This window comes from Hemicordylus capensis, chromosome 3 (genome assembly GCF_027244095.1).
Source record: "Hemicordylus capensis ecotype Gifberg chromosome 3, rHemCap1.1.pri, whole genome shotgun sequence".
NCBI classification, from domain to species: domain Eukaryota; kingdom Metazoa; phylum Chordata; class Lepidosauria; order Squamata; family Cordylidae; genus Hemicordylus; species Hemicordylus capensis.
Window position 1 is genome coordinate 358,015,757 of NC_069659.1, and position 19,840 is coordinate 358,035,596.

The window sequence follows — 19,840 nt, forward strand, 5'->3', positions numbered from 1 at the left end:
CCACGGAATGGTGAAGCAGGGAAACGACTTGATTAGCCAGCCAAAGGTTGCCGGTTCGAATCTCTGCTGGTATGTTCCCCAGACTATGGGGAACACCTCTATTGGGCAGCAGCAATATAGGAAGATGCTGAAAGGTATCGTCATCTCATACTGCATGGGAGGAGGCAATGGTAAACCCCTCCTGTATTCTACCAAGAAAACCACAGGGCTCTGTGGTCTCCAGGAGTCGACACCGACTCAACGGCACACTTTAATGACTGAGCACAAGGCAGTTTCCAGTGCTCATGAGGGAAATGGAGGTGGGGTGAAGAAGGAAAGAATGTGTGTTTATTTCACTAATGTATACTGAGGCTTAGCTCTGGTAGTGCTGGGGGGCGGGGGGTGATTCCAGGCATTAAGGGCAGCAAGGGAGAAAGACTGGAGGTATTCGAGGAAGCAGGAGCCCTTCAAGGGCTAAGAGAAAAAGGAGGGGCAGAGGGCAGTTCATACTCGGAAGAAGCCCCAACGCCAAAAATAAAGTCCAGGTTTACTGTGGAGCAAACAACCAACTGAGACCCAAAAATATCACGGCATGGAACAGAAAGTGGAGAGTTCAGGAGAAGACGACAGGAGGGCAGTTTTTTAAGAAATATTCGTGGGGCTGCAAACACGGAACTCCCAAGAAGTAAGTCCCACTTCTGCTGATCACGTCCTTCCAACCCACTCACTGGGTCAACATTTGACAGAAGCATCTTTATAACTGTATATATACCACCTTTCATACATTTATCCCAAGGCGACACACAATAAAACCCACCAGAGCCACCAACCTATCTGGCCCACCCTGACTATTCACTACTAAACAGGAAGCCACAGCGCCAGCAAATTAAAACTCTTTGGCAACTTCAGCCAACCAGCACAAACAAGTGTCATAAAGGAAACACCACTACTTTATGTGGGAAGAACGGACCTGTGCTTCACATCCACAAACTGCCGAGGCCTCTCAGTCAAAGAAAGAGCTCTTGCTGCAGACGATGCCGCCACCACCACCTCCTCCTCATCCAGGGAAGGGAAGGGCTCCTGCCACGTGGGCAGAGAGGCACCTTAAGTGGTGGGCTCCTCTTATTGAGCAGGGGGAGAGCAACTGTCCCTCTCCAACCCCAGCACAGCATCCTTCTGGTCACCGTTGCTGGTGCCTCCCTTGTGTTTCTCTTTAGACCACAAGTCCTTTTGGGACAGGGTACCATCTTCTCCTTCCTTTTGCTATGAGAACTTGTGTTTTGGAAAAATGGGATATACATATTTTTAAGTTATAATAAAAAGAGGAAGGAGAAATCAAAGTGCAGTGAACTCACTACCCAACACAATTCAAACAGCGTAACCTTTCATTGAGGCAACTGATTCAGTTCTTTTAAGAACTGTTTTCCGCACCGTCTCCAAGTAACCCAAGTAAGTTACCATCCTTAAGATATACTGGGCAATACATTATATCTTCTGCACTTTGAGGTCTCCTCCCCTGTCTTTGGCATCTTTCCTTGTTAGTTTCTTCTCCTTGCTCATAAGGAGACTTTGAGCCTGCATGCAGAAGTTGACAAGCCAGCCCCTGCCAACTCAAACAAAGACCTTGACCTCATGGAGTGCAGCCCTTTTCTGCAAATAGTTCCAGTGCTTGAAGAGCAAGAGAGCCTCAGCAGGGGACAGACCTCTCAGGCTCAAAACTGCATTTTATTTGTTATTTCTCTAGGTAAACTCGAGATGACTCTCTGGGTCATCTCAGAGATACCTTATAACTCCTGTATTGGCTGCCGATAGGTTTCCGGGCAGAATACAAGGTGTTGGTTCTAACCTATAGAGTCCTAAACAGCTTGGGCCCTGCTGGGTATTTAAGAGAACGCCTTCTTCGTCATGAACCCCACCGCCCTCTGAGATCATCTGGAGAGGTTCGTCTGCAGTTGCCACCAGCTTGCCTGGTGGCTACTTGGGGATGGGCCTTCTCCGTTGCTGCCCGGAGGCTTTGGAACACACTTCCTGCTGAAATAAGAGCCTCCCCATCTCTTACAACTTTTAAAACGGCAATCAAGAAACATTTGTTCACCCAGGCATTTAATTAATATTGTTTTAATGGTTTTAATGCTGTTTTAAAATATTGTTTTAAAAATTTTAAATTGTTGTAATGTTTTAAACTTTTTGTTTTTGTTTTAACTAATGTTTTACTTTCTGTTTTTATTTTGTTGTAAACCGCCCAGAGATGTAAGTTTCAGGCGGTATAAAAATATGTTAAATAAAAAATAGATAAATATAAGTAAACCACCCTGAGCCATTTTGGGAAGGGCAGGATTGAATAGAGATCGAACAAACAAACACACACAACACAAACACTCCACAGCAGGGTGGGGGACGGGGAGAGAAGGGCCCGAAGGCACCTGACCCAGCAGCCCCTTGCTGAAGCTATGCAGGTCTAGGCCTGGTCAGTGTCTGGATGGGGGACTGCCTGGGAACTTCGGCTGCCTCACCTTGAGCTCCAGGATGCAAGAAAGGTGGCTTTTGGATGTTAGTCAGCAATCAAATAAAGCAGCCCAGATCTGCCTCCGTGACACAGGAACTGGGGCGTGCAGGTGTCAGCAGCAGGTGCGGCTCAGCCTAATGAGGGGGGGGGGAGGCATGGCTGCCTCTGCTTCCTAGAGCTCAGTTTGCTCCTCTCTCAATCCTCATGCTGCCTGCAGGCTGGTCAGCCATCAGGTAAAGCTGTGGTTAACCATGCCACTCTACCTGATGAATGGCCAGCCTGCAGGCAGCACAGCTCTCATTAACCCTGTGGTGGGGCGGGGCAGGAGAGAGAGGAGCCCACGGAGCTCCACAAAGCAGAAGCATCGGGGCCTCCTTAGGAGGAGCTGCTCCTGGCTGGACAGGAGGAAACTGGCCAAAAGGCTCCCAGGTGAGGAGAGCTCAACCCTGCCCCCTCCTCCCTCCCTAAGCACTTCTCTCTCTGCCAGGCTTGCTGGCTAAAAGAGGTGTTAACACGAGGAGACCAAATATGGGGCTGAAAGACACAGGTGGGGGGAGGGCTCCACACTCCTCACCTGTCCCACCCATTTTGCTCATTAAATTGCCCCCAACTACTACCTCCACCTCCACCTCCACCTCCAGAGAGAGAGAGAGAGAGAGAGGTGGATCTGTCACCATTTTGGAGCATTTGGGGTGGGGTCGTCAGCCAGGAACACACCAGCCTTTTGAAGCAGCAGTTCTGTGTTGCCATCCTTTGTTTAACGCATCCTGTGGAGGAGACTGAAGAAGTTGCCTCTATGCCGGCCGGCTGGACAGGAGGGCCCCCATCCAGCCCCTTAAAAAAAACCACCCACAAAACACCACAAGCTGTGCTTCAGCCCCACAGGGCCCCACTCTTCCCAGGGGCCGCGAAGCTGTTGGCCACTTGAGAGACCGGCGCTTCCTCTGGGGTCTTGCTCCCTGCCAATTTGGGTTCCCCACATCTGAGAATTTGGAGAAAATGTGAGTCAACTCTTTTGTGCCTTTTGCTGGGTCAGTTTATGCCAGAGATTCAATGAAGTCCCCCAACTCTGCAGCTTCAAGGAGGTGATCACTTCTGCTTGAGGGAGCAAATAATGAGAACACAATGGGGGTGGGTGTAAAAGAGGGCAGCCAGGACCCCGGCATGTGGGGGTCTCTTGGGTCGTTAACCCCACCACTCCCCCTGCAGCTGCAAATCTATTTTGTTTCTTGCCAGGAGGAATGCACTATGTTTGTGGCAAATAAGTCACAATTTTTCACGCACCCACTCAGCCCACAGTAGAGAGGTTTGCAAAAGCATGCCAAGTGGCTCTGCATTCTTGGGGAATTAACCCAGGGCCTGCAACCCAGAAGCAAACCCACAGGAGCAAGTGGCCATGCGGCTTGCCACTCCTTGGGGATGCTTTGGTCAAGTTCCCCTTCCAGGTCTACAATTCCTGGACGGCATTTAGTTTTTAGGACAACAATGTTAAACTTCAGGCAGGGGTCTATCCCAGGCCTCCCGAGATGCTGCCAGGGATTGAACCTGGGACCTTCTACATGCAAAGCAGATCCTCTCCCACTGAGCTCCAGGCCCATCCTCATAAGAACAGCCCTGCTGGATCAGGCCCAAGGAAGCCTATCTAGCCCGGCCACAGTGGCCCACCTGATACTTCTGCGAAGCCCACAGGCAAGAGGTGAAGGCATGCCCTGTCTCTCCTGCTGTTGCTCTCCCGCAACTGGCATTGAGAGGCATCGCGCCTGAGGATGGAGGTGGCCCACAGCAGCCACCAGGCTAGTAGCCATGGATAGACCTCTCCTCCATGAATTGGTCTAAGCCCCTTTTAAAGCCATCCTAGCTGGTGGCCATCACCACATCCCCGGCAACCAATTCCATAGATTAATTATGTGCTGGGTGAAGAAGGGCTTCCTCTTGACGGTCTTAGATTTCCCAACCTTCAGTTTCAATTTCCCAACCCTGGTTCTAGTGTTGTGAGAGAGGGAGAAAGATTTCTCTCTGTCCAACCTCTCCACCCCATGCATAATTATATATACTATGTCTCTATTTATTCGTCTCTTTTCCAAACTAAATAGCCCCAGGTGCTGTAGCCTTGCCTCCTAAGGAAGGTGCTCCAGGCCCCTGATCATCTGGGTTGCCCTCTTCTGCACCTTCTCCAGTTCTACATTGTCCTCCTTAAGATACAGTGTCCAGAACTGCATGCAGTACTCCAAATGTGGCCACACCATCGATCTGTATAAGGGCATGCTAATATTAGTATTCTTGTTTTAAACCTGCTTCCCAATGATCCCTAGCATGGGGTTTGTGCACTCTGGTCCCCTCTCACCGTGACTATTGCAGCTCCCTCCTGGTTCCAGGGGGCAAGAAGGATCCAATGACAGCAACGAGGACACCTGGGACACCGACACGTGCCTCTTCCTTGCTTATGAACAGCATCACTTCGAGGTTCAGAGAATGGAGCGCCATGACACACAGGTTGCTCACCAGGATCCAGGTCTTCCCAGAGAGGTTTAATTACTCTGTGCCTCAAATAGAAGCAGCTTTTAAACCCCGGTGGGACTACACATTTCCTGCTGAAGAACCAGTGCCTCCAAGGGCCACCAGCAATGGGAACTTGTGAGGAGAGCTGGTCTTGTCACAAGCATGACTTGTCCCCTTAGCTAAGCAGGGTCTGCCCTGGTTGCATATGAAAGGGAGACTAAAAGTGTGAGCACTGGAAGATATTCCCCTCAGGGGATGGAGCCACTGCTCTGGGAGGAGCAGAGGGTTCCAAGTTCCCTCCCTGGAAGCATCTCCAAGGTAGGGCTGAGAGAGATTCCTGCCTGCAACCTTGGAGAAGCTGCTGCCAGTCTGGGTAGACAATATTAAGCTAGATGGACCAATGGCCTGACTCAGTAGATGGCAGCTTCCGATGTTCCTAGCCCCTGGAAGATTGGTCAGCCTAGCAGAACTTAAAACTAGCAGCACAAGCCCCTGGGATTCTGCTGTGTAGAGCTCAGCCCACTGGGGGGGAAGTGGGACACAAACAGCCATCTAAGAGGATTGACATCACAGGCAGGGTGTAGAGAGTTGCCTTGAACCAAGTTGGAACAGTGACCCATCAGCCCAGCACTGTCTACCAAAGTGGAGCTCGCCATGAGCTCAAGGCACGACGAGGCTTCTCCACATGGCCCTAAACAGGAGCGGAGCCGTCCCCAGCCTGAGTGGGAGAGCCGTGGGCACACCCCGATCTGCAGCCGCTGCCGCCGCGGCGTCAATTCAGAAAGGAGGGGAGGGGAGGGGAGGGGAGGGGGAGGTTCTGTTCCCAGCACGGTATGGCAGATGCTAACTGAGGGAGCCCCTGCAGACTGAGCAAAGAGACCCCTTTTGAAGTGGTGGTTCTCTTCCATTGAGCAGAGGGAGAGCAACTGGCCCTCTCCAGCCCCAGCCCAGCATCCTCCACCCAGTGGCTGGTGCTGGTATCTGCCTTATGCTTCTTTTTGGATTGTGAGCCCTTCGGAGAACCACTTTGAGAACTTGGGTTGAAAAGCAGCATATAAATAAATATTCGTCACAGTAGTAGGTGGAGGAAAAGCCGTCCTACCCAGCTCCTCCCGCCTCCCACCAGATCACTCTCCGGCTCTCCTAACCCTGGCTGGGCAGTCCTCCAGCCCTGCTTAGGGCTATGTGAACAAGTCTCTGGTTCGTTCCTAGGCAGCAGCAGCAGCACCAGGAGCTTTCAGCTGGGTCAGCCCGAGATGGAAACCAGCCAGTTCCCCGCCCTCACCGCCATGCAAAGCTCACCCTGCTCTGAGCTGTCACCACTCCTGACAGAGCTTAGAGACGGGCCGCGGAGCTGCTCCTGTTCCAACTTGGCATCTTTTGGACCATTTCTCTGCCAAATGGAGAGTCACTGAACTGAACTGGCCTCCATACGCAGGGCAGGATAGAAGCCTGAATGGAGCCACGGCCCCTGCTGACTTCTGTAGGGTGCGACTGCATGACAGAACCACAGACTCCAGTGGACAGAGGAGCTCACCCCGGCCCCAGCTGCCCAACCGCTGCCAACGACCCTTGAAGTCGAGTGGCTCCAGCGCATTATCTTCACAACACTTTGTCAGAGATCAGCAGCTCTTGCGGGCTGGAAAGAAAAGCCAACACAGCAAACCCCCAACCAACCTGGACTTTTTGGCGCGTGTTTTTCCTGAACTGGAACATGACGCTTTTAAAAAGGAGAAGGAGAAGAAGAATCTTTAAACTTTTAAGAAGTTATGACCAATTTTCTCTGGATCTAGGAGCCTGCTCAAAAATGTAGGAATCAAACAATGGACTCTTAACAAAACTACCAGATTCAGCTACAGGCATTTCGGGGTGGGGGGGGAGGGAGAAGAGGCATATCTTTATCCCCTCTACAACATCCTTGAGAGGAGAAACAGAGCTGCCTTGTTACAAATAAAGATTTTCTCAAATAACACGACCTCTGAGTATTCTATTCGGTTACATTCCTAGGTGCAACTGGAGCCAGGCATTTGTCAAGCCCCAGATTAAGATTATCAGATCAGACTTTTTTTTTAAAAGAAAAGAAAAGTTGAAGGGGGGTGGGATACAGAAGGGTACACTTCAAAAAGCTTTGCCCCGGCCTCTCAATTGCACCCTCTTCAAGAACGGAGGAGCAGCAAGCCGTGAACCTCCAACAGCTGGTGGAGGAGAAGGTCACATTCCGATACCCAGGACTGGCCCCCAAGCAGTCAGTGGGACCAAGGCAATGATTAGCGAAACCTTGGCTTTATGAACGCTCCACGCATGCACGTTATCCTGCAGATCAAGCAGACGGCACAAAACAGCCGGACTCTGTAAGGGAGGGGCTGAACCCCCAGCCACAAAGGCCATGTCTGGGGATTCTGGGAATTGTCGTCCAACAACATCTGGGGGCCCAAGGTTGAGAAACCCTGGACTGGACTATTGTACCAATGGACGGTTATTAACCATGTGGCCACATACCCAAGAGTATCATGTTTATGAATGGCCCATTCAAGTCAGGGAAGGACCGTAGTTCACTGGCAGAGCTCGAGGTCCCAGGTTCAATCCTTGGCAGCGACACCTCCAGGAAGGACCAGGGGGAAACCCTGCCTGTCAGAACATTTCCACACAGGGGCACACACTGGTATACGGAAAGCAACTCCCCCTCCCCTTCCATTGCATTCGTCCTTTGGGAACCAGCTGTGGCCTTCTGTGGCTCCAATTCCGTCCTGGGAATCATCCCACCAAGTCTCTGTTAGACCAGTCAAGCCATCTGCGCCTTCCTGGTTCTTGCTGCTGGATGTGGCCTAAGCAGAATTCTGCTGCAGGTATGCAAAAGACCGGCCTGCCCCCAAGACACCGACACCCACACAGACGCCTCCCTTGCTCTCTCACAGAGTCAACCACGGCGGGAGGCGCAGACTGGCCATTGGTGAGGCAGGGCGGCATGGTGAGCCTCGCTCCTCTCCGTCCCACCGTGTCCAAGAGCCACAGGGCCTGACCTCCGTCAGGCAGAGCTGCGCAACCAACACTGGGGAGGGAAGAGAGAAGAAGAGCAGCCTGGGGGCGGCCTCCTCTGGCACCTGCTGGCTCCTCAGGATGCGCGGCTTCGTACAGGACGGAGCATCGCTTCGTCTGCGCAAAGGCTTACAGTGGAACACAGCCCTCCTCTGCCAAGCGCTGCTGCTGCTGCTGAAGTTCCGCCGGGGGCACCTTCCCCACCACGGCCATCGCCAAGCGGGGAGGCCAGGCCGCTGCTCCCTTTCCAGGTGCTCACGGACGGCAGGGCACATGCAAGCGTGGGGCGGCCATCAACACCCCCCAAGCCGAGCCCCGCTGTCTGCCGGCCTGGCACGCAGCCACGCCACAGCCTCGGAAGGGCGCGAGGTTCGGCCTTGCACCAGACCGCGCGGTGCCGTCGCATCCATCACGGGGCGGGAGCAACTGGCCACAGAAGGAGAGCCCAGCCAGCCCTCTCTCGGCGCAGGTGCCTGTCACACCGAGCCGTGGGTGGGGAGGAGAGCGATGGGCTTCGACACTCAGCAGGAGCCTGTCGCCAAGGATTAGCACCGAGGCTTCACCAACAGGCAGCCCAGACAAGCAGCAGAGCCTGCCACAAGCACTTAGGCAACGCACCCAGCGCTTGTTGACACAAAGCAAGACTCCAAAGTGGCTGAGCTCCCGGCGTGCATGGCAGCTCCCAACTTCCCAGGGGAGGGATTCCAGGGCCTCTCGCCTCACAGCCACCACCCTGAGTATGCCACAGACACACGGACGGACGTCACAGGACTTCCCTCCAGAGCAGTGAACTCCACCAGCTCAGAAACAAGCAGCCTGCCCACTGCCCCTTGAGCAGCGTTCCCGCTCACAGGGATCCCCCGAGGTTGTTGACTCTCAGAATCCCCGGCTGCAACGGCTTTTGCGTGGGGACTGTGAGAGTTGTCGTCCATAACATCTGGGAATCCCTGCCAGAGCAAACGCTGCCCAGAAGGGAGCCCAGCCGAGGGCCCCAGATCTGGCTGTGGAGTCTGCTTCAAGTTCACCGCTTGGGCATGTGGAAGAAAGGTGGGCAAGGCGGTCTGTCGGGACCCGCAGAGGCAGGGCAGGGCCTGCTCTCGCCATCCCGAGGCAGCAGCCCTAATGAGCCAGCCGGGCACCACAGGTGGCACAACAGACTCTGCTTCCTGGCAGCAGCTCTGGTGGCTCTTCTCTCCCCCACACGACTCGCAGGCTGGCCATTCTTCAGGTAGAGCTGTGCAGTTAACCACACAGCTCTACCTGACAAATAGCCAGCCTGCAGGTAGCGTGACTCTTGGGTGGGGTGGGGAGAGGGAGGGAGGGAGGGAGGGAGGAGCAACCCACACTAATGCCGGAAAGCAGAAGCAGCTGCGCCTCCTCCAGCGCCTCCACCCTGCTCGGTAGGATAAGTCGCGGTTGCAGAGGTGGTTGTGCCAAGGTAACGAGCTGTGGAAACAGGTCTAACGTAACCAAAGAAGGCGGGTGGGGGGCGGCTAACAAATCCACAGCTGCTTCAGCAACAGCAGCCACTATACCCTCATTTCATCAATTAAAACTGGAGACCACTGCAGACACATTTTGGGGTTTGAGTGCCCTTTGGGGAGAGGGAGCCATTTTAATCTATGCAAACTGCTTTGGGAACTTTTGTTAAAAAGCCATATATAAATACTTGCAGTATTCACATCTCCGTCTTACGCACTAATATAAGTTACCTTCCCTCCAAAGGAGCTCACACCCTTTATGGACTTCTCAATCAGAGTTGCCACGTCCCCCAAAAATTCCAGGTTTCACCCAGATTCTAAGCATCTCACACAGGCTGCTTAGCCTACCCAGGTAGCCTGCACCCAGATTACAGATTTCTTTATTTTTTTATTTTAAAAGCTCAGCTCTAGCCCTCGTAGAAGCGGAGTTATGGAGCAAAACGTGCAGTCACTATTCTGTTCAGAAATTATTTTCCAGCCAACTTACATATATGCAAATTAGGCACCCAGATTTTGAGAGCCAGAATATGGCAACCCTATTCTCAAGAGCCCGAGACAGCAGATGGACTTTCCCTAAGGAAGAAGTCTTCCTCCTCCCACGCCTGGTCCTTCCACCCTAGGATACGTCACTGGAATAACTAAAGTTAGGAACTTGGGTCATCATATGGAAAGAGGATGCTCTTTCCGGCCAAACTACAACATCAGCATTTCCCTTTGGGCTCCTGCCCCCCTCTTTCCTTTTTGATGAGAGATGCCCCTTCAATTCCTGCAAACCATTGCTCCCGACAAGTGGTTTGCATTAATCTGATGATGCATTGCTTCCATTTTATTGTCTGGTTTGGGGTCCTTCTCGACCCTCCACACACTCCTGCAGGCTTCTGTCTTCCCTCCAGCACAAATTCGTTTTCCACCCAGACGCTGAACAGGGTCCCACCCGCCAGCTCTTGCTTTCCAGGAAGAACCAGAAGACGTTTCTGACAAAGGTGGGGGGGGCTGGTTCTTCTCAGCAATCCAGAGCTGACCACTGCAAAAGTTGCATGAGGCCCCTGCTGGGTGTCTGAACAGAGCACGAATCCATTCCATGCCACCGGAAGAAGGGCAGAAGCCCACAGGAGTGTGGGGAGGGCGACTAAACTCACACTTTCAATTTGCATGCAAACTTCTCACATTTCAGATCACAACTGATTGCCATCTGGAAGGACCCTCCTTTTAATTGTGATTATTGACAGGTACGTTGAGGGTTGATTTTGGAACCAAAAGGCAAGCTATAAATATTTTCATTCATATTTATGCACACCTGTGGCAGTCCCAGCAATCAGGACCAGAGGAAGGCAAGCAAAGTCACCTCTCTTTGCAGAAAAGAGGCTCAGCAGGAGAGGGCTTTCTTAGCCCGACAGTCTAGGAAGCACCTGGATGAAGGACGGCTGCCCCACAAGAAACACGCAAGCAAGAGGCCACCCCCACATCTAGGAGCAAAATCTGCTGCTGGAGCACACGGCCCGAAGGGGCTGGCTTGACCGAGGGACAAGAAGATGCAAGTCTGAGCTGTGCAATTGCAGGGGGAAGAGTCAGATTCCATGACCATTTGGAAGGAAGAACATGGGAATGTGCCTTCTACCGAGTCAAACCCTTGGTCCATCTAGCTCAGTGTTGTCTGCACGGGCTGGCAGCAGCAGCTTCTCCAAGGTTACAGGAAGGAGTCTCTCCCAGCCTTATCTGGAGATGCCAGGGAGGGAACTTGGAACCTTCTACATGCAAGCAGGCAGATGCTATTCCCAAAGTGACTCCACCCATGAAGGGGAACATTTTACAATGCTCACACATGTAGTTTCCCATTCAAATGCAACCCAGAGAAGATCCTGCTTAGCAAAGAGGACAATTCATGCTTGCCCCCACAAGACCAGTTCTCTTCTCAGATAGGAGCAGTCACTTGTAGTCCATACCATCTTGACACCTTGTTATGGCTTGGTCTCAAACACTCCCATGATTTTAAGCTTCACCACTGCCACATCTGGCTGTCTCACATGTGCATGCACACGCACAAACATTGTCTGTTCCAATGAATAGGTTAGGTCCATAAGCTTTCTTCCTGAAGTGCAACCACTGATGACCCCGAGGCTGAGACCCTCACTGAAGGGAACAAACCCCAGAGAATTCAAGAGGGCCAGAGAGCGCACCTACACGTCTGATGCAAACTCTCTTCCGAATAATATGCCACTAACATTAAGCCAAACCACCTCTAGAGTTGTTGATGAAAGAAAGGCAGACAGGCAGAAGTCCCATGAGATATCAGGGCACCCAAGGACCTTTCTCCAGTAGGGCTGGGGGTGTGGAGAACAGGTGCGAACTTGGATTATTCATGGGAGGGGCTTGCGAAGTTAGCAATGGCGCTGGTTTGCACAGCTCTCACTCTCCCTATCATCCTCTCTTTCCAAGATCTAGCATTCAAAGTAGTATTGAAAGAGACAGAGAAAGTGGGCACACTGATTATGAAAAAAGGTGCACAGCTGGTTTCCAAGAAAGAATTGCCTGGAGTTCATTAGCAACATGCATATTGTACACACTGCTTTCAAAGACTAAGCTGGTGCTGAATCATATCTGGATTGCTACCGGCTGGCTGGAGGGAAGAGAACAACTAACTGTATCCTAGTTACCATCTGCAGATCTATAATTATTTGCCATGGCAAACACACACCCAGGGGTTTTTCCCCTCCCTCTATTTTAGTAGGATTTGATTTTTAAAAAAATGGAAATTGCAAATCTACAATCACTCCCCCTCCCCTACCAGAAATGATCCTCCCTCTCTCACAACACTAGAACCCATGAAACTGAAGGCCGGGAAATTTAGGACCAAAGTATGTACTTTTTCACACAGCCCTTAATTGATCTATGGAATTCTCTGCCACAAAATGTGGTGACAACCAATTGCCTGGATGGCTTGAAGAGGGGCTTAGATAACTTCATGGAGGAGAGATCTATCAGTGGCTACTAGTCTGAGGTCTACAGGCCAGCCTCGGAGGCAAGATGCCTCGAAACACTGTACCAGTTGCAGGGGAGTAGCCAGAGGATACCCTCAACTCTTGCTTAGGAACACAGGAAGCTGTCACATACCAAGGCAGACCTTTGGTCTATCTTGCTCAGTATTGTCTTCACAGACTGGCAGCGGCTTCTTCAAGGTTGCAGGCAGGAGTCTCTCTCTTGGAGATGCTGCCAGGGAGGGAACTTGGAACCTTCTGCTCTTCCCAGGGCAGCTCCGTCCCCTGAGGGGAATCTCTTGCAGTGCTCACACATCAAGTCTCCCATTCAGATGCAACCAGGGCAGACCCTGCTTAGCTATGGGGACAAGTCATGCTTGCTACCACAAGACCAGCTCTCCTCTCCAGCTTCTGGGCTTTCCAGAGGCATCTGGTGGGCCACTGTGTGAAACAGGGTGCTGGGCCTTGGGCCTGATCCAGCAGGGCTGTTCTGATGTTCTTACCGGCAATCTTTCCATCCTGCACCAGAGCAAGTCTAGACAGAACAAGAAAAGCTACAAAAACTGCAGAGTCTGGCACACGCCCATCTTAACCCTCAAGGCAGGAGGGTGCGGCAGAAACATCCGACTGCTGGCTCTTGCTGGAGAATTTGTGTGCCCGTAAGGCACATTCTTTGACCCGACTGACAGAGGTGTTGGGCTGAGCCAAGTTCTGAGGTTTTACTCCTTGAGTTACCACAGGAGCCAACTCGTAGAGTCCACCCCCCCACAAGACGTGGCTGGCTTTGACAACCGCACGGAAAGATTCTGGGCCAGATCAGACCGTGCTTCCTTGGGCGGGTGGCAAAGGGCCTCAATTCCTGGCCAGCTGCCCTGCTTGCTTGCAAAGCCGCCAGCCACACCCCCAAGGAGTAATGCGCCAACGGAACCCGCCCCCACGGTCCGTTCCCAGGTCTTACAGGCAGCCCTTGCCTCAAGACACTCCCTGTAAAGAGGAACAGCCCTTGAGCCGTTTGCAGACGGCCACCTGGTTTCAACGCGACCACCCTTGCCACGGGAGGAGAGGCTTCGCTAGACAGCCTCAGGGGCAGGGGCGAGAGGCAGAGACCTCGACACGGGCAGCCCTGGCCCAGCAGCTGCTCATGGATCTGAGGCTGCGACGGAATGGGCTGACTCGTCCATCCAAGAGCCCCCCCCCCCGCCCCCCCCCCGGCTGCAGCCTCCTGGCCCAGCGGCTGTGCTGTGATGGCAAGAGGGAAGGGGCCCAGCCTGCTGCCAGCCCACACACCCCTCCCCGCCCACCTTCCTCCCTGCCCTGTCTGACCGTTGCCCCCAAAGAGGAAGAGCCTTCCATGGAAAAGTGAGCAAGAACCAGGATGGGAGCCAGTGGCAAGGGGGAGCAGTCCCAAATCACCACCACCACCAACTTCCCTGCTGCATGTCCGTGACTGACCAGCTCTGACGGCAGCAGAACAAAAACAGGGTATCTGGTAGTTTCCGATAGGAAAAGAGGTTCCCAGTTAAGGCATTCCAGCTTAAGGCAGTGTTCAGGAGCCAATTGTGTTGCAAGTCTGAGGACTTCCTATATTTGGGGAATCAACCATGTGACCCGGACCTACATCCACTGAAGCGCACACATGTAGACATCTGCCCGTGCACACAAAACGGCAAGCACAACTGGAGGTGGGGACAGACCCACAAGGTGGGAAGGGCGGCCTGGCTGGCTCCTGCTCCCCACCACAACCAAGGGAGCGAAGAGTCATGAGCACGAGCACACGTGCTGCTGTCTCCTCTCTGCACACCACACACACACAAACTGAGCAGCCTGATGCAGCGGGTCGCCGGGCCCGGCTTGCACCCACCCCTAGTGAAAAGAGCCAGCGTGGTGGAGTGGTTAGAGTGCTGGACTAGGACCAGGGAGACCCGAGTTCAAATCCCCATTCAGCCATGATATTTGCTGGGTGACTCTGGGCCAGTCACTTCTCCCTCAGCCTGACCTACTTCAAAGGGTTGTTGTGAAAGAGAAAATCAAGTATGTAGTACACCGCTCTGGGCTCCGTGGAGGAAGAGCGGGATATAAATGTACCACCACCACCACAGAGACTCACCTGCAGCCACCCCAGATGCACCCCCCGCCCCATGGAAATGCAAAGGCATCGAGCAAGCAGCCCCAGGAGAGTCACCCTTGAGGCAGAACCCATGCCTGGCCTGGTTTCCAGGCCACCCCACTCCCGTGGGGCAGAGAGCTCAGCACAGGCCCCTTCCTCGTGGCCCACCCAGCAGAGCGGCCCCCCGAGTGCCAGACCCTAACCAGAGTCCTTCTTGGCCACTACTGGCCTTCCTTTCAACACAGACAACATTTCTTGCTCCTCACGAAATCCCAAGGCTGTGCTTGGAAGCAAGAAAGCCTCTCCAGTCAGGCGACAGAGCCAAACCCTTTTGCCCCCACCCCAGGGAGTGGCAGGTGCTCTCAAAGAGCCTGGCAGACAAGTAGAGAGCAGCAGCCAGCCAGCCGGTGGAGCGGTCAGAGCATCGAGGAGGAGGCCGGACGGACAGGGCTACCTGAGTGACCCCCCCCCAGATCACAGGGGCTATCGTAAGGAGAACGAAGAACGGGAGAAAGGAGCCCTGTACGGCACCCCACCTTGGAGGAGGGAGCAGGCAAACACACAGCGAGGAGCCTGGCTTTTTATGCAACGGGTAGACGGGATCTGTCACACTGCTGGCTGAAGAGGAACTACAGCTTGCTTACCTGGCCCAAGGGGCTAATCAAAAGCACTGTGCAGAGCTCAGGACTCTGCAGGACAAAGGTGCCTGACCTGGGGTCCCGCGATGATGCTGGACGACAACTCCCATCATCCCCACACACAACGGCCAAAGGCCCTTGGAAGCTGTAATCCATAATCTATCGGAACCCCTGCTAGGACATTCATAGACTCTCTGAGCCTGGGGTGTGTGTGTGTGTGTGTTCATCCCAAGGTCAGACCAGTTGATGGATCACTTCATGGAGGAGAGGTCTATCAACGGCTACTAGTCTGGTGGCTATAGGCCACCTCCAGCCTCAAAGGCAGGATGCCTCGGAGTCCCAGTTGCAGGGGAGCCACAGCAGCAGGAGGGAGGGCAGGCACAGACCTCTTGCCTGTGGGCATCCCAGGGGCATCTGGGGGGGAGGCACTGTGTGAAACAGGATGCTGGACTGGATGGGCTGCCTTGAAGGGCCTGATCCAGCAGGGCTCTTCTTATGAGCATGGAGAGAGAGGTACTTCTGAACAGTGAATGCCAGATGTGTCGGGGGGGAAGTGTCAAAGTCCCTGGGCCCCCTCCCCCCCACTGAAAAGAAACTCTGGCAAAACTAATCAGCCGAAGGGTGAACTGCAGCAGTAGCAGAAGCCATCTTGCTTAGGAAAACTGGCTGGGAGTGGAATCCAAGCAGCAGCTTGTGATAAAAGGCTGAGAGCCAGAGTAGGACCCAAAAGCAGTCGGGAAGAAGGGCTGTGTCACACACACGGGTGGGAAGGGCACAGCTGTGTGACGCTCCAAGAGCATCGCTCCTCCCCGCACAGGACACAGACCCCAGGCCGTGGCCATCTGGCCGCCAGCCTTCACTGGTGGGTTGCAGAGGCCGGCGGAAGACAAGAGAGCAGCCATAAGAACATAGGAACTTAAGAAGTGCCCTGCTGGATCAGGCCCAAGAAAGCCCCTCTAGTCCAGCATCCTGTTCCACACAGTGGCCCACCAGATGCCGCTGGAAGCCTACAGGCAGGAGCTGAGGGCCTGCCCTCTTGTCTCCTGCTGTCACTCCCCTGCAACTGGTACTCAGAGGCACCCTGCGCTTGAGGCTGGAAGTGACCCACAGCCCTCCGACTAGCAGCCATTGATAGACCTCTCCTCCATGAAGGCAGCGGCCAGCAAGGCCCCTTCTTCCCAGAATCCTTCCCTCCAGCACAAACTGTTGCAGGGTCAGTTGGGCACGAAGGGAGGCCACTTCCGACAGGCCCGGCCCTTGGCCGTCCTGGCTGATTTGCGCCGGCAGCACCCACCCCCCACCTGGGGGAGGGGACATGCCTACCGCCAGCCACCCAGCAGGGCAACCCACCCCCCACCCTCCACAGGCCTCCAAGACCCCAGGGGGCAGGACCCCGCAACAGGGTGCGGGTGCTGCCCACAGGCTTTTGCATTCTACCCTGAGAGCGGAGGGCAAGTCTGGGCCACACCCGGCACCAGCAGGGCTGGCTGGGGGGGGGGGGCGGTTAGACAGGGGCCACCCCCTGCCGACACAGAGCGCTCGCTCCAGTCAAGAGGCGCCTTCCAGCTGAGCGCATCGATTCCTGCTGCGGCGGGAGCAGGGGGGCGGGAGCAGGGGACAGGCAGCCTGGCTGGGGGCGCGCTGGGAGCAGCCTCCCGAGAATGGCCGGCGGCTGGGTCTGCCCCGTGCGAGCTCCGCTGCTGCCAGCCAGGCCCGTCCATTCCAAGACAGGTCAGGCTTGGGAATGGCAGCAGCACAAGGCGAGGCTCCCGCCGCCGCCCCCTATTCCCTCCGCACACGGCGGGCGATCCCACCGGCTGGACGCCGCAAGACCGGCCCGCAGCCCGCCGCCACACGCCGGCGGCAGCAGCAGCAGCCCACCTCTCCCGGGCTCTTTGTCTCCTTCGCGGGCAAGCGCCACGAAGCCACGGCCGGCCCCGATCGGTGGTGGCGGCAGGCAGCAGAGGAGTCCCCCCGAGGACGAGGGCATGTGCCCAAGGCTGCTGCAGTCGGGCTGGGGAGGGAGGGAGGGAGAGCGCCTCGCCCTACCGGAGAAGAGCCGGCGGCCACCCGCCTCACCTTCGAGCCGCCGCCCTGGCCCGGGGGCGGCTGGGGCCGGGGGCTCTTCTGGGCCCGTGGCAGCCCACGCCAGGCTGACCCCGGGCCTAGAGAAAGCCGGCCGGGAGGGAAGCCACCCGAAGCAGGCTGCCGGACTCCGGAGATCTCGGTGCCCGGGCGCGCCCCCCCGCCCCGCGAGGCGTGCTCTCGCCGGGCTGCCAAGGCGGGCGGCGCCCTGAAGCATGCCTCGGGGCTCTCCTCCTGCCCGGCAGGCCACCTGTCACCCCCACGCTTCCGGCCAGGGGGCGCGGGGAGAAGGGCGGCAGCAGCCAGCGCTGGGCGGCGGCGGCGGCCCATCCCGGCAGCAGGCGAAGTCGGACGGAGCAGCGGCGCGGCACCCTCCCGTCCACCCCTCCTCGCAGCCGCCGCCTGGCGAGAGACATTCCAGGCGCGCACCCCACCCACCCCCGCGCGCATCCTGCCCGCCCGGCAAGCCGAGGGAGCGCGAAGCCGGCCGGGAGATGGGCGGCGGCGGCGGCAACTGGTCCCCTCCGGTGTCCCCGGCGAAGCGCCTGCCCAGAGCAGGTGGGCGCCGCCGCTGCGCGGCCAGCATGCAGGGCGCCCTCCGCCTCCTGCCCCGTCGCCCCTGGCCAGCCAGCCCGCCCGCCCAGGCGCCTCGGTGCTCACCCAGCATGGAGAAGATGAAGTCCTTGGCGGTGTGGATCTCCAGGGCGCGCTGGTCGTCGTACTCGCGCTGGTCGTGCTTGCCGAACTCCTGGATCAGCCGGTTCAGCTCCTCGATCCGGGCGCCCGAGCGGAAATCCAGCTCCGGGAAGCCGGCGGCGACTGCAGCGGCGGCAGCGGTAGCAGCCGCCACCCGGGCCGGGCCGGCCCCGCCAGCGGAGCCTGCCTTGTTGGCGAGCGGAGGAGCGGCCATCTTCGCGCAAAGCCGCCCGGAGAAGCGAGTGCGCCGCAGACCCGCCTCTTCTTATCCGCCCGGATCTCTCCGCATGCAAAGCGCACCGCCGGCGGGGGGAGAGCGGGGGCAGGCTGGCAATGGCGGCGGCACCACCCGCCGCCGCCGCCGCCACCACCACCACCGGGGCTCGGCTCCCCCCGCCCAGGCCGGCCGGCCGGCCCGCCCGCCGCTTCGCTCCCTCCCGCGGCAGCAGCGGCGGCGCCTCCGTGGCTCCCTCCCGGACGCCGGCGAGGGGGTGGCCCCGAGGAGGAGCAACAGCGCGGCGGCTCAGAGGGCGGACTCCGCGCCGGGCAGCCCGGAAATCAACAAGCGGCTGCTCTGCTGTGTGGAGCCCGGCCGGGCTTAAAGTGGCCGCGCAAAGCAAGCCTCGCGCGCTCCCGGTGGCCAGCCCTTCGGCGGCGGCATAACAGCCAAGCGCTCACTCACGCCCGCTGCTGCTGCTCCGTCCGGACATCTCTGAAATGCAGTCGAGGCCGAGAAGAAGGAGAGCCGTCTCTCTTTCTGTCGGGCTCGGGAATGGGCAGGCTTTGGAGTCACACAGTACTCTTCTTCGTCACGAAAAGAAAGGCCTTGCATTTCTATCAACAAGGCAAAATGGAAGCATGTGTTGTTATAATCGGGCAAAATGGCTCACACACTTCTTGTGGTATCTAATACACTTTTGAGTTACACATAATTCACCTGGCTGCATTTATCTCACCACAGTGAGCAATAGGCTTGATTTCAACTAGTGCAGAGGAAGAAGAATTATTATTGCATTTCTGTCGACGTTAACTCAGGGCAGATTTTGAACTGCAAGAATGCACAGACTTATTCTTTGGGCAGAAACCTTGCTATTCTTTTTGTGCAAGCTTTTGAGTTACACAGGACTCTTGTTCAGGAGTTCAAAGATGGCACTTTTCTTAAGGGGCACTTTCAGGCCATTCTTGTGTTGGAAGTAACAACCGCCCTAAGGGGTGGGGGCGCCAAAGGAGGTGCATCTGTCTCTGCTTCTCAGCAGCAGCAGCTCCTCACTGCCCTGCCCTGCCCAAGAGCTGTGCTGCTTGCAGGTTGGCCATTCATCTGATAGAGCTGCAGCTCTACCTGACAAATGGCCAGCCTGCAGACAGCACATTTCTCAGGCAGAGTGGGACAGAAAGGAGCAACCTAGGCTGCCTTCTTTGGTGCCTCCCCCCGCTTCATTAGGGCAAGCCGCTACTGCTCTGGATTCATGAGTTCTTTATTCAAAAAGGTCTCCTGTCATCCAGCCAAAGGGCTACACCAAACTCCTTATATTAGGCAGTGTGCACAAGACACTTTCATTGTCTTAGGAACATAGGACACTTCTACTGAGTCAGACCCTTGGTCCATCTAGCTCAGTGTTGTCGACACAGACTGGCAGCAGCTTCTCCAGGGTAGCAGGGTCCAAGTTCCCTCCCTCTCTCAGCCCTAGCTGGAGATGCTGCCAGGGAGGGAACTTGGACCCTTCTGCAGGCAAGCAGGCTGGTGCTCTTCCTGGAGCGGCCCCGTTGCCGAAGGGGGATCTCTTACAGTGCTCACACATGGAGTCTCCCATTCAAATGCAAGCCAGGGTGGACCCTGC

General features: G+C 55.8%; 1 protein-coding gene across 1 annotated transcript in view; it reads right to left on the reverse strand.

Annotated features, from left to right (window-relative positions):
- MB21D2 (Mab-21 domain containing 2) overlaps positions 1–18,647 on the reverse strand; it is a 75,213-nt gene extending 56,566 nt beyond the window's left edge. The window contains exon 1 of the mRNA XM_053312331.1: positions 17,967–18,647. Within this exon, the coding sequence (XP_053168306.1) occupies positions 17,967–18,216 (250 nt within the window). The 5' untranslated portion in view covers positions 18,217–18,647. The remainder of the gene's footprint in view (positions 1–17,966) is intronic.
- Positions 18,648–19,840: the final 1,193 nt, after the last annotated feature.